This window comes from Microcaecilia unicolor, chromosome 10 (genome assembly GCF_901765095.1).
Source record: "Microcaecilia unicolor chromosome 10, aMicUni1.1, whole genome shotgun sequence".
Lineage (NCBI taxonomy): Eukaryota > Metazoa > Chordata > Amphibia > Gymnophiona > Siphonopidae > Microcaecilia > Microcaecilia unicolor.
In genome coordinates, this window is record NC_044040.1 from 23,249,850 (window position 1) to 23,264,707 (window position 14,858).

A 14,858-nucleotide genomic window follows, 5' to 3' on the forward strand; every position below is an offset into this window, starting at 1 on the left:
AGAAAGGGTGAAGCGGCTTCCAAGGCTACTCTGGCTAGATGGTTGAAGGAGACTATTGCCTCGGCGTATTTGTTGAAGCGTCGGCCAGTTCCCTCGGTACTAAAGGCACACTCTACTCGGGGGGTAGCCGCCTCTTGGGCGGAAAGTAGTTTTATTCCTCCGCAGGACATTTGTAAGGCGGTGGCGTGGTCGTCCATTCATTCTTTTGTAAAGCATTATAGAATTGATGTGCAGGCAAAAGAGGATGCTAGGTTTGGAGCGGCTGTGTTGTCTTCTGCCTTTCGTGGGTCCCACCCTTAATGTGTCTACTGCTTTGGTACTTCCCAAGCGTCTTGACCGGTCTGGAGGGTTGCTGAGGAAGGTGAAATTAGGCCTTACCTGCTAATTTTCTTTCCTCTAGACCCTCCAGACCGGTCAAGAGCCCGCCCTGTCTCTTAGCAGAAGTATTTTTCAGCCGTGTCAATTATCAGAAGTATTTTGAGCCGTGTTCTGCTATGACTGTTCATTTTATATTCAGTATGGTCGGAGAACTTTCTTTGACCCTAATATTCTGCAGAGTGGGACGCCTGGGCGTTTCATCTGTTTTAAGCACACTGTTGGTGTTTACCTTTTAGTTTTCCAGGTACAGGGGTTCTATTAGTTTCAGAGTTATTGTTCCAGGGATTTGTTTCTCTGCTTTGCTAAGTGTATACTGGAGATAGAGGGCTAGCACAGGTTATATGTACTCAGTTTGAAGTTAGTGTTCTCAGTCTCCCTCTGCTGGTAGGCATGCATAACCCAAGCGTCTTGACCGGTCTGGAGGGTCTAGAGGAAAGAAAATTAGCAGGTAAGGCCTAATTTCACCTTCGTCAATCAGTCTTGTTCTTTCTTTTTATTTTACAGAGGCAATCCAATTCTTCGCAGACTCTGTGTGATGTCATCAGAGTGAGCCGTGACCAGAGTAACCAACTGCAAGAAGTTCCTGAGCCTGACCCTCTCCTTACAACACTGGAATCGTAAGTATATGATTTGTAACAGCAAATGTTTGGCAAGGAGAGAAGAAGCAGTGGTAGCCTTCTGATATGCCACTTCTGTATTTGTTTTCTTTATGTTCATTTGATATTCTGCCTTCTCCAAGAGCAAGGCACAAGGAAGGTTACGTAAAAGAAATTGAATTTGTAATTTACATCCTGCTTTTTCTGGGGGTTCTTATTATAATATTATATATTATTTTTTTTTTCTTTATTGATGAAGAAAAATCATAATATACATGCTGTCATATGTCAATGTTACAATGTGACAACCCTCAATACCAGCATAATATACACAAAGAAAATCATCCTTCGCCATACTTTAAATTTTTGTTTTCCTTCCCTCCCCCCCCCCCTCCCAAATCCCCTTAGTAAAGCAAAATAAGTGTAACAAACATCCTGATCAATACGAGTGGTGTATCAGAAATACTATTCAGGTAACAAAACCTTACAAGAAAGAACATAGCTACAGTTAACTTCATTCCTCCACCACCCATTTATATATACACCTCCTTCCCCCTAAACTTCCATCCCCCCCCCCCCCCCCCCAAGATCTCTCCTAGTCCCTATATAACATAATCCAAGATGTATTCTTCCAAGTAATTCCTCCCTCTTATATTATCTTTTAACACTTATTTAAGGAGGGTCTGAGGTTGTATGGTCACCCCGACACTCCAAAAAGTGAAGGAAAGGGGGAAAAAAAAGGAAAAGGGGGGCCCCTCCCCGTAGCATCACCCCTCCCTCCCACCCTGAGTAGTCAAAGGTGAGGAAATAACATTTATTCGTTAATCCATCAAGCACCAGTTATAAAGGCTGATCATTAATGAGTAGGCTGCAAGCTCGGGGAGAGAGTCCCTGAACATAGGGGTCCCAAATCATCCAAAATCACTTTTTGGTTCTTTTTTTTTTTTTTTTTTTAATTCAAGTTGTCAAACAGTCAATGAAAAAAAATAAAACCGGTTATCCATCTTAATACAATCGAAAACAAATACATTGAGTATGGTGATGAAGTGATAATCCATTATAATATTAATTATATTAATATTAACCTATCTTGCATCATTTATGTATTTAATCTACTCCTTATCTATTATGATTAGATTAAATACATAAATGATGCAAGATAGGTTAAATACCAAAGTGGGCAAGAACAACCTAGAATGAGATGTTTGAAACTGTAGTATTAGAGACTCTTAGGTGACTATGCTTAGAATTTGTTGGAGGGGATGAGATAAGGATGATATGCTTAAGCTTGTATGCAGGAGAGTGACTATTTGAGATAAAAAAGACAAGACTGAGACCGGTGTTAGTGTCAGGAGAGGAAATATAATATATTTCATGGGGGATATGCCCCTGATTTGTAAGATCTAACCCGTCAGTAAAGAATATCCCAACACAGAGGCCAGCAGGGAAAGAATAACAAATTGTTTAAATATTACAGAGGTGTAATTCATACTGTACAGGAACCATGTTTGTCCTTTTGAAACTGTTTCAAGGTATTGAAGGCAGTGTGACATGAATTTTGGATTTTAGCTCACTCCTTTTCAGTAATAGCTCAAGGCATGTTAAGGAATAGTAGATATTTCCCTGCCCTTACAACCTAAGGCAATAGAGGATTAAGTGACTTGCCCAAGATCACATGACTTACACAAGATCACAGGGAGATTTGAACTACAGAGCTGCACGGGAGTGGGGATCCCACGGGGATGGACCTAGGTCCTGTGGGATCTCCACAGAAGTGCCTTCCCTCCCCCCGAGTGCAGGGTGCCCTCCTGGCACATACTTGGAGGTATCCTGGTGGTCTAGTGACTTCTTCGGTCAGGAGAGATTCCCACTCTTTCCTGCTCTCTGCCGTGGCGCTGATCCACTCCTCTCTGCTCTTTTAAAATGGCTGCTGAGACTTCAGAGGAGAGGATCAGCGCCGCAGCAGAGGGCAGGAAAGTGTGGGGATCTTTCTGCTTGCTATGTGAATATTCCGTCACTGTTGCTACCAAGTATTACATATTAAGGGCATTTGCTTTAAACTTTGTTTTAATTCTTTATCCAGTCCTTGTCCACTTCTTACATGCACGTGGTTTTGCTTTTTAATCCTAAGGGTGGTTGAACAATTATGTGTAAACTGTGTTGTTTCTGACTTTACTTGTTTCGGAATTTGGAGTGCTTTGGGTCCTGTACTGATCTGTACATCTGTTGTCTTAGAGTATGAAAGAATCTGATTTATGTTTATTTTACTAATATTTTTACTGCTTATAGAATCTGGCTTTCTTGGGGGGGGGGGAGGGGGGTCAAGGTGACTGCAGCATGGCAAGGGCTTGACAGACCAGGAGCTGGGATGGAGGAGATTACTTGTCACGGGGACGGGTGGGGATGGGCTAGATTCCTCACGGGGACGGGTTACATTCCAGCGGGGACGGGTTGGATTTCTGTCCCCATGCAACTCTCTAATATGAATCATGGCTTCCCTGGTTCTCAACTTGCTACGCTAACCATTAGACTACTCTTTCACTCCTCTGACACCCTGGCATAGAGGTGATAGAGTAGTTCTGGAGAAATGGGAGAGGAGTGCGTTATTCCAGGAAGCAAGCTTTAGGTAAATGCAGTAGTTGATACATTTTCAGGTAAGCTCTATTAAAAATGTTGTCCTTTTGTGTGTAAAGTGAGAACTTTATCACCTGATGCAAAAGTGTAACTGTCTGATGCATTTCCAGTGCAAATGGCAGTTTAGCAACATCTTTCCTTGTGCAGTGACTCTGCATAATAATAATTACCATGCTTGGTGTCATGGGTTCACAGGCAGGAGTGTGTGGAGCATCTTCTGAAGAACATGTTTGACGGAGAAAGGACAGAAAACTGCATAGTAAATGGAACACAGATTTTGCTAACCTTGTTGGAGACCAGGAGGTCAGGGTAAGATAATCTAACTTCCTTTCAGTTCATATAATAATAAATCACATTGTTTTGTACTTTTTTGGGATCTTGCCAGGTATTTGTGACCTGGATTGGCCACTGTTGGAAACAGGATGCTGGGCTTGATGGACCTTTGGTCTTGCCCTGTATGGCAATACTTATGTACTTATGTATATTATTAGTAGTAGTATAATCATTAATAAGCTTCTGCAGAACCTTAATTCTGAGGATTTCAGAATCTCAAATATGATGTCCATCTGTGTCTAATGAAATTAGACTCTGGTTCTTAAGCCAGTTAGTGTTTAAGGTGCTAGCAACCTTTTCCTTGTTAATACCCATGTATTGCTGGTTCTCATTTATTTGCCTCAGAAGTATTCTCTTACAAGTGACTGTAGGAACATTCAAGTCTGTAGGAATGTTCCAGATTGATGTTTAAGTCAGCAGAACTGTTCTCCTGATTGACATACAAGAGGAAAAAAGGCTGCTGTACAAACTAGCAAAACAGTCCCCTGTACTCTATTGTTCAGGAGATGGTGTACAGAAGCCAGTACTCTGCTGTGAGTTTAATATAGTGCTACTAACAACAACGTCCTTGAATAGCTCTTCCATATCCTTAATTCTTTTCCTTTCTCTATTAAACATATTTAGCATTTTTTTTCCAAAACTTCATTTTGGTGGCAGATAACCTTGTATGAATAAAGTTTTTACCTGTTTTCTAAAGCCTGATGACAATTCTGTAGCTGAGTGCCCTCAGGTGCCCCAGTGGTGCGTGTGGAGCAGCTATTCTATGATGGCATCTGGGTGCCAATTATTATAGAATACTAGTATGGTTTTTTGTTTTTTTTTACTTTAATAACATTTTTTATTAAACAACAGTATATTTGCCAAGAAACAATTACAAACTTCAATTTTCATTTCTCCCACCCTCCCCTCCCTGCCCCGTCCCATCATTACATCTATTACTAATCATTTGGGTCATATCCCTTAATTGAGTCCAGAGTTCGTCATTCATATTATAGTATCCCACTCTTTTGTCCATTAATTTCTCCATCTCCCCTATGAGGGAAAGTTTTAAAAGCCAGTCTTGCTCCGTTGGTGCCTCTGGTTGTTTCCAAAACCGAGCAATGACACTTTTTGCAGCCGTCAAGCACATCCTCTTTAAACGTCTCTGCCATTTAACTCCTCGTCTGTTCCCCAAGCCCAACAGGCACCATTGAGGATCGCACAAAAACATCTTACCCGTGTGGGCGGCTATTTTTGTTGTAACAGTTTTCCAATACAATTGTAATTTCCCACAGGACCACCAGATATGTAAGAAGGTACCCTCTTCCGTTAAACATCTCCAACTAGAATACTAGTATGTTTATGTTCATTGGGTACATGATACATCATCTTTCCATCAAAAATCAAAGTGGTGTACAGACTAAAATCCAGGAAGGAGAAAGGAACTGTATAATAAAGTACAGTGAAAGAGAAGTCTCTGGGTGTGTGTACTATGTCCAGGTTGACTTAGTATGGCGTTTTCCTAGTGTTCTTCAGTTGCAAGGCTATGGAAGGAGTTAACTATAGGACGTTGTTCTAGTAGAGACTTGCAGAAAGTTAATGCCAGCAGGTTCAGTGTGCAGTGTGTTAATTCCCTTCCCTACATGAAACTCGTGGTGTTTCTGCCCTCTGCAGAATGGAGACGTTACTGGACACGTTTGCTCAGGGATTTGAAAAGTCTTACACTGTCAGTAGAAGCATCTTACAGGGGATTGAACCAAGGCTGAAGGACTTCCACGAGCTCCTGTTACACCCTCCCCAGGTAAGCCTCTCTGAGCTTACATGCTAAAGTGCATGCTGTTGACTATTTTTTTTTGGAAGAACTATAATCAAGATCTCTCTATATATGCGCACACAAGCACATTTCTGTTTCCTGTGCTAAGGCTTAGAAACTTCTGCAGCATAATATTCTCGATTTGTGACAATTCTGTGACAGTTTACGTTACTTACAGTGCACAAAAATATTTCCCTTTACAAAAGTTTTCTATTCTTTGTATGAAGATTTCTTATTTTTCTACAGTCCTTTCTCTTTCATTTTCTTTTTTTCCTCTTTTCCACTACTCTTCTAGCTGCTGTTCTCCTTTTAAGAAAGGTGCCTTTTCTCATCTGCCTCCATTTCCCCAGTCTGCCCTGTTAATCTTTCTTTTCATAGTTTTTTCTCCATGTTTTCCCTCTCTCCCTTCCAGTTTCCTAGCCTCCTTTTTTTATTTTATAATTATTTTTTGCTTTTGTGTGCCTGGTCTTTGACCTTTTTATGCAGGACCTTTCATCCCTTCTTAGTGACACTATCAAGTGTTCTGTTGTTGACACATTATGGTTCTTTTTATTTTGAGCCATGTAGAAAAGAGAGAGGTAGTCTTAGTGTGCGAGTGGGAAGTAGGAAAAGGATTGTTGTCGGAAGCAAGCAAGAAGGGGGGGGGGAGGAGGTGGTGGCAGCTCAAATGATTATTAGCAGTGGGCAGAGGAGAGAGGCAAGGGGTGGTCTGAGTTATGGCAGTAGGGCAGTGCAGAGGGAGAGCCAGCAGCCCAAGTCACCTTAGTGAGGGAGGGAGAAAGGAGGATCCAGTGGCTGGACTCATGTCAGGGAAGGAGGCAGCAGTCGCATAAATCATATCAGTAATGGGTGGGAGTAAAAGAAGAGAAAGCAGTGGATGGGTTGTCACCTGTAGGAGGGACAAAGTTAACAGCAGTGGTCGGAGAAGAAGTGAGAAAGCTCCTAGGCAGTGCTGGCTGGAAATGTGGCCATTGGGGGGGGGTGGGGGAGATAAAGAATCAAGCTGAACAGAGGCAACAGCGAGCCTGTACTCCAAGCATTTTTGGAGTGAGTTGTTTCCTGTGATTGCTACTGCAGAAATTTGGGAGAAATTGTGGCCCTGGCTATATTAACTCATTATGCGTGTATGTTCCTGATTTTTGGAATAGTTGAAGGTGGTTCAGGAATAAATGCATCTGAATAATAAAAGTTTGCTAAATATAAGAGAAAATGCATTGGGATAATAACACCCAATAAATTTAAACAAAATGAAACCTCAAAGTTCCCAGCAACAGCTGATCAACAATAAGAGCTTAATAGTGCTGCTTTATTTGGAAGTCCCAGGTATGATCATTGGTTTCTTATATTCAAACAGGAAAGAGAAAAACAGAACAGTGAAAAACTCCACCTAAGGAGAAAAGACTGTGTTCGCAAAAAACCTTCTTCCTCTTCAAAGTGCAAAAAACTAGCCCTGTAACTTCACTCTTAAACAATTTAAATAAAATACCGTACTATAATGTTCCTGACTTCATACTCTTATTTCATCTCCATCCAATTGCTCTCCCACTGCTCATCTGAAGTTCTAGGGTCATACTTCATCTCTAAGATAGAGCAACTTCGGGCACCATTTCTGGCGATGTCTCAAATTGCTGATCCTTCATGCTTAGCACCTTCTTCTATGGTTAATACTGCACAATAGACAGCATTAAATATTCTATCCTTAACATCGATAACTAAACTTATAATTTACATTACTTGATATATCACTGTATGCCAGTAACCCTCTTCAAAGAGGTTTACAATGAAACAATCAAGTTGCTGAAGACCTACCGGTACTGTTCCTTGGATCCATTGCCATCAAACTGGTTGAAACAGTCTTCACTAGGAATAACTCCATTTCTTCATTCATTAATATCTCATAGTTTAACTTCAGGAATGGTTCCATCAACACTTAAACATGCTCTCATTAAACCTATCTTTAAAAAGTCTATTCTTGACCCACTACAACCAAACAGCTACCGCCCTGTCTCTTATCTTCCATTTCTGTCCAAGATACTTGAAACTGTGGTTTTTCACCAACTTTAATCTCATGTTGAATCAGTAAATACATCCTCGCCAATCAGATTTCAGATCGGGCTACAGTACTGAAACTGTTCTTACTGCACTTTTGAGCGAACTTCATTGTAATCTCGAACAAGGTAGAATAGCACTGGTTGTATCTTTAGATCTATCAGTAGCCTTTGATCTGATTGATCACTCACTTCAACACTTACCCTTTTTGGGAATTGCAGTAACTGCTCTTCAGTGGTTCACCTCTTCTTTTTTTTTTTTTTTTTTTTTTTAAGAGCACCGATCCTTTGCGGTTGTCCAACACTTGCTCACTACTATTTCTCTTGCACTCCCGTGTGGGGTTCCACAAGGGTCGGTTCTTTCACCTTCATTGTTCAATCTCTTTGTTAGTCCTTTAGCACTGCTTATTCAGACGTTCGGCATCAGTACTTATATGCTGATGACTTCCTCTTGGTTCCTCGCCTCACCCCATGCCCGGAATAATCTCCCTGAGCCCATACGCCAGGCCCCCTCACTGCCCATCTTCAAAGCCCACCTCTTCAATGTCGCCTTTGGCATCTAACCACCATACCTCTTTTCAGGAAATCTAGACTGCCCCAACTTGACATTTCGCCCGTTAGATTGTAAGCTCCTTGGAGCAGGGACCGTCCTTTTTTGTTAAATTGTACAGCGCTGCGTAACCCTAGTAGCGCTCTAGAAATGTTAAGTAGTAGTAGTAGTTCCATATCTCTTAATTTAGGTCCATTTCAAGACTGTTTGCGGGAGGTTGCTATCTGGCTAAAAGAACATCGTCTGTTTTTTAACCCTGAGAAGATGGTGGCTTGCTGGACTACGGGCTCTTCTCCCATACCTTCCTTAGCACCAATACTCTTTGATAGACAGATTAACCCTGTCATTTCCTTTAAATATCTGGAAGTTATTCTTGACTCTGCTCTATCTTTTACACTGCAGATATCTCAAGTGGGGTAATGAGTGGGGTGGAGTGGACAGATGTGAAGCGTTTGTTTACGCTTTCTAACAATAATAGAACTAGGGGACACAAGATGAAATTAGAATGTGGTAGGTTTAAAACAAATTGGAGAAAGTTTTTCTTTACTCAGCGTGTAGTTAGACTCTGGAACTCATTGCCGGAGAAGGTAGTGACGGCAGCTGGCCTTGCTGAGTTTAAAGGGGGTCTGGACAGATTCCTGAAGGAAAAGTCCATTGATCGTTATTAAATTCTGGGTTTTTGCCAGGTTCTTGGGGCCTGGATTGGCCGCTGTCGGAGACAGAGTGCTGGGCTTGATGGACCTTTGGTCTTTTCCCAGCGTGGCAGTGCTTATGTATGTACTTATGTAAGTTATGAAGACTTTTTTTTTTTCTTAGACGGCCCACCTCTGAGAAAACAGGAAGTTACGACAGAGGTTGGCCGTAATATAGAGAAGAAGCCAATGCTGGCGTCAGGGCAGCATATGGGAATTGCTGCCGCCACTGCCTTTTGGAAAACAAAAAAAGGTAGACTCAGGGAAGGGGAAGCCAGACCGCAGCCGGAGTGGCGAGGGGTGGTGGAAAGGCATGAGATGCCGCTCCATGAAGAGTGCCATCTGAGGTCACCACATCAGTTGGCCTAATGTTAGGGCCGTCACTGATATACTTATACTTTTAATAGAGGGGTAGCACACAGGCCAAATGTTTTGTTATGCATTGCTGAGGCCAATAATAATGTCTTGGTAAAATGAGTAATGAGTTAGCTTCTACTGCTTGTCTATGGGTGCCCTCTGCAGGCTACTTTTATTTTTGGGAGAAATGCAGGAAAGTCACAATGGTTTGCATCAACAGGATAATGCCGTCTGTTAGCTTTTTAAAAAATATAAACAGTGGAGGAGTAGCCTAGTGGTTAGAGCACTGGTCTTGCAATCCGGAGGTGGCCGGTTCAAATCTCACTGCTGCTGCTTGTGATCTTGGGCAAGTCACTTCCATTGCCTCGGGTACAAACTTAGATTGTGAGCCCTCCTGGGACAGAGAAATACCCAGAGTACCTGAATATAACTCACCTTGAGCTACTACTGTAAAAGGTGTGAGCAAAATCCAAATAAATAAAACTCTTGGGACTGGATGATCAGATCCTACCAGACTGTCTCTCTCCTCTAAATTACAGTAGTGCTTTATATTTTTAAGTGCACCTTCTTACTGATTTATACCTTTCCTTTTTTTTTTTATTAAGAATTTTTTCAATTATATCAAAATAAAAGGATAGGAAAATATCAGAAAACAAAGTTATGTGACTCCCAGCATGTCACATAATTGTTCCCTTTTATTTGTTGTGTGTTTGAACTTTTGTTTTATGTAATATATATTTTGTATTTGTAAGCTATGAAAGGTTGTAGATTGTGTGGAATACAAAGTTTAAAATAACAAAAATAAATTAAGAAAACATATAGCATACACATGTTATCTATTCAAAATGTCTTAGATTCACAGCCCACATCACTGGGGAGAGAATACCCAAATAACTAAAGAAAAAGGTCCAGTAAGGTACTTCCTTACAACATAACATTTCTGAACCCATTTAGCCCTCCTCCTTTGTCCCAGTGAATTGACTCTGTGCTCCAAATGAAATTTCTCAAGATGATGTGGATCTGAGTAAATATAACCTTTCTCCAATTGATACCCTTTCTGCGTTTTAAAACACTGCAGGAATGTAATTATTCTAAAGTTAAACTTATTGAATACTTTTGGAACTAACAAGAAAGGACTTAACCAAAGATTTATAAACAATAAGTTTCTATTGCTTTGCCACCTGCTGGTCACCTATCCATCTCTCCCCAGTCCCCCTTCTCCCAGTTCAGAATATCATTAAAATACTTTTATGATTCACTTATATGTTCTTATATTATTCTCTCTTGTTCATTTTATTCTGACCTGAGAAAAGGTGTTTTAGTCAAAAAATGTATTGTTAGTTCAATGAAAAAGTGTCACCTTATATATATATATTTTTTTTATTATTATTTTTATTTTAACTTTTATGTCTATGGAAAAAAGGAAATATGTTCCCTGAGATGAGCTGCTTTTCCTTTGCTTTGGTTTCAGAAGACACCAATTCTGACTACAATTGGAGTACTGGAGGAACCACTGGGCAACGCCCGCCTTCATGTTGCCCGATTAATCGCTGCTCTTCTGCACACCAACACTGCCAGTGTTAACCAGGAGCTGTGCCACCTCAGCACCGTGGACTTATTACTTGTGAGTTATAGAGCATGCTGGTGCTTTCAGTCTCAGAATCGCTGAAGATATTTCTAGGAAGTCTTCATCACACAGTTGGTTGTGCTGATTCTAGCAGCTCTTCTGCAGCTGGGTGACCTGTCCAGTTGCTTTTTCCGTTACCCATTCAGTTTCCCTTTCTTGGTATTCTACCCAATAGAATGTATGAAGGTTTTGATAAAATATTTTCCTTAAAGCTGCCTCCACTGGCACTCTAAAAGAAAAATTTAAAAAATAGAAAGACATTTAAGCTATTTACCTACCAACAGCATTTATATAGATTTGATATTTAAAAGCAGGTATATTTAAATCCATTGGTAATGACGACATTAGCAATTAAACCTGGATGCAAAGAAGTGTGCAAAAGACCCAAAGACTTAATGTCTGCTTTTTTTTTTTTTTTTTAATTAATGCTAAGGATTCCAGTTCACTCAGTGTGATAGAGGTCTATAAAATACTGAGTGGTGTGGAACAGGTAGATGTGGATCGCTTGTTTACTCTTTCCAATAATACTAGGACTAGGGAGCATGCAATGAAGCTACCAAGTAGTGAATGTAAAACAAATCAGAGAAAATATTTTCTCATGCAACGTGTAATTAAACTTTGGAATTCATTGCCAGAAAATTTGGTAAAATAATTTAGCTTAGCAGGGTTTAAAAAAAAGGTTTGGATAATTTCCTAAAAGAAAAGTCCATAAGCCATTATTATGAAGGACTTGGAATAATTCACAGTAAACAGCATAAAATCTGTTTTATTCTCTTGGGATTTTTCCAGGTACTTGTGACCTGGATTGGCTACTGTTGGAGACAGGATGCTGGGCTTGATGAGCCTTCAGACTGTCCCAATATGGCAGCGCTTATGTTCTTATGAGTTTGCATGTGTTTCGAGAAGGAGTAAAAAGTTAGTTCACTTTTCTGTAACCAGCATTAGTGAGGGTTTTGTGGCAGTTTCTTTTGCTGTGCCAGCATAAGCTACCCTTAACTTTTTTTCTTGTTTTATTGAAGGGAATGGGTGGACAATCTAGTGAATAAAATAAAAAAAAAACAAAAAGAGAAAAGGCAGCAGGGTATTAGGAGTTAAGGTGATTTGCATGATGGAATACAGGGTTAAGAGGGGGTTCTGCAGCTGTAAAATGATGGGCATTGTGCCTGACTGCAGAAATTGATGTATATTTTGCACATATTATTGTTATCATTTGGCATTCTAGATATTAATATCTAATATACATAACTTGATATTTGCATATTGTGGTGTATGTGCATGCAACACTTCTCCAGGTCCCAGAACAATCTCTATGCAAAATATCAGTTCTGTAGCTAGCATGCACCCTCCCTGTAACATGATACAGAATTGCTCAGTAGCATATAGTGAAGATCCAGTGGAGAAGGGGGAACAGTATTGAAACTTTCATTATTTCATGATGGAGACCCCCATTATAAGAGAGAGAAGGATAAAGGAATAGTAGTGGAGTCCCTAGATTACTCAAGCAAACTGAGATATAACACAGTTACCACACATTTGGAGATTGAAGGGGGGGGGGGGGGGGGGGAGCATGATCGCATTAATTGTGTACAGAAGGTGCATTGTTCTATAGTCCAAGCAGGATTATATTTAGAGGCTATCTCAGGATCTAGCTGTTTAGGCAACAAAGTTACAGTAACAATCTTTCTTAAAGAAAGGGATCGTCAGAAATGAATTGTACTAAGTAAACAGAAGCACAAGATAGGGTGCAACCAACTGCGGGGAAACAGCTTCCAGTTTCCAGAGTTTTGTGTACCTGGAATTATGGCAGAGGAGGGGAGAGGGAATGTAAAAAAAAACCAGACCCATTCTAAATGTATGATCTGATATACGAGGTGATATAATATTGTTTTTCTTTGAAATTTCAATGAAGATTTTTTTTTTTTTTTTTAAAGAAAGGAAAAACATAAAATACTGAACTCTGTAAAGCTTGTGTCACGTGGTTGGGCTTTACTATGGCACCTCTTCCAAGATGCACATGTTTGTAGAGGAAGATTAGGTTGCAAGCTTAAAATTAAGTCCAGATCTGAGATCAAATAGGATTTCCTGTGTGCCTTTGTTTCTTTCCAGGACTTGTTCTTTAAATATACTTGGAATAACTTTCTGCATTTTCAAGTGGAGCTGTGCGTAGCTGCTGTCCTCTCTCACTCAATGCATGAAGAAAGAAATACTGCCAGTGAGGAGGACCAGAAAGAGGAGACGCACAATGGAACTGTGAACAGCGCAGAGCATACGGATGCACTGGAAGGTGGCCAAGAGAATGTCATGGTAACCCATGTAAGTGCATTCACAGAAAAAGGGGTCATGGACTTCTACTTATCCTTTCATTTGGTAATCAAAACTGGAGTTGTCAGATTCTCCTAATGTTACATTTGTTTATGTGGTATTTTTTTTAGACTGAAAACTATTTATTTCAACAGGATGCAGCCTTATAGTGCTCCTTGGCTACTGATCCAGTTTTGTGACGTATTATACTAACACAAGCAAAAACGCCCGTTTCGGAACAAATGAAACGGGCCCTAGGAAGGCTGTTGTCTAAGCGCTTTCTCATCTCTCTCCCATGCCCTCTCCTCCATGTCCAGCGATTCTCTCATCCCATCCATGTCCAGCGATTCGATTCTCCCCTCCTCTCCATGTCCAGCGATTCTCCCCTCCCATCCATACCTCAGGTTGCAGCAGCTGCAGGCTGGGCTCACGTCGCCTCCAGCCTTCCCTTGCCTTGCCTCTCAGTGTCCCGCCCTCCTCTGACGTCATTTCGTCTTTCCGCGAGGGCGGGACACTGAGAGGGAAGGAGAACGCTGGAGACGAGCTGACATAAGCTCATTTTCATACGGTTGCGAACCCAGCCAGCCATCCAGGGACGCAGATGAACAAATTATTATATATACTACTATATCTGTCAATACCTTGTAAGATCATGTGTGTCTTTAAAAAAAAAAATACAAAGCAAAAAAATGTGTCCAGTGATGTAGCATATATACCCTTGTAACAAACTAGTGGGGCAGTAATCAGTTATTTTTACCTGCATATAAAAGGAACTGATCTGGGTTACAGGGTACGAATATGCACAGAGATTTCCATTTTCCAAAGTGTGCTGGCACAAATTCACCCTAGTACTCTACAAGGATTTTTCCTTTGAAAATGAGCATATTTGTGGGATTGCACGTTCTTGAGGAGTCTCCAAATTGTCCTCTCCAACATTTGTTTAATTTCTTTATTAACTAGTAAAAAAGGCCCGTGTCTGGAACGAATGAAATGGGCGCTAGCAAGGTTTTGCTGGGAGTGTGTATGTTTGAGAGAGAGCCAGAGTGAATGTGCGGGTGTGTGACAGAGTGAGACTGTCTGTGTGACAGTGTGTGTGTGAGAATTAGAGTGTGTGACAGGGCCCCCTCCCCTGTTCCTAATGCCCCTCACCCCGTTCCCTCCCCTCCTTTTCCTCCTCCTTCCCACACTTTGGGTTCCTTAAGGCTTTCAAAAGTCTATGTACCCCCGTGGCCCTAACGTCCAGTATCCGGATACCCCACCGCTTTCCTCCTCACCCCTCCCCCAAGATGTAATACTTTCACGTCCTTCATTTTTTTAAAAAAAGTGTCCTATCTACCCTGTGTACAAATGCCTGGCATTCAGATTGTGTTCCTCTGGTAAATTTTCATTTCTTTCATTCATTCAGAACTTGCCCCCCCCCCCCCCCCCCCCCCCCCCCGAACACTTTTGGTTCCTTCAGTCTTTTAAAACTCTCCTATGTACCCTGTGTGCTAATGGCCAGCATTGAGATTGTTTTCCTGTCCCAAATTTGCATGTCTTTCAGTCATTCA

General features: G+C 41.0%; 1 protein-coding gene across 1 annotated transcript in view; it reads left to right on the top strand.

Annotated features, from left to right (window-relative positions):
• The window catches only part of PPP6R2 (protein phosphatase 6 regulatory subunit 2), a 194,663-nt gene that overhangs the window by 108,463 nt on the left and 71,342 nt on the right, over positions 1-14,858 (top strand). Inside the window, 5 exon segments of the mRNA XM_030215776.1 lie at positions 883-995; positions 3,804-3,917; positions 5,595-5,721; positions 10,852-11,004; positions 13,114-13,320. Of these exon segments, the coding sequence (XP_030071636.1) occupies positions 883-995; positions 3,804-3,917; positions 5,595-5,721; positions 10,852-11,004; positions 13,114-13,320 (714 nt within the window).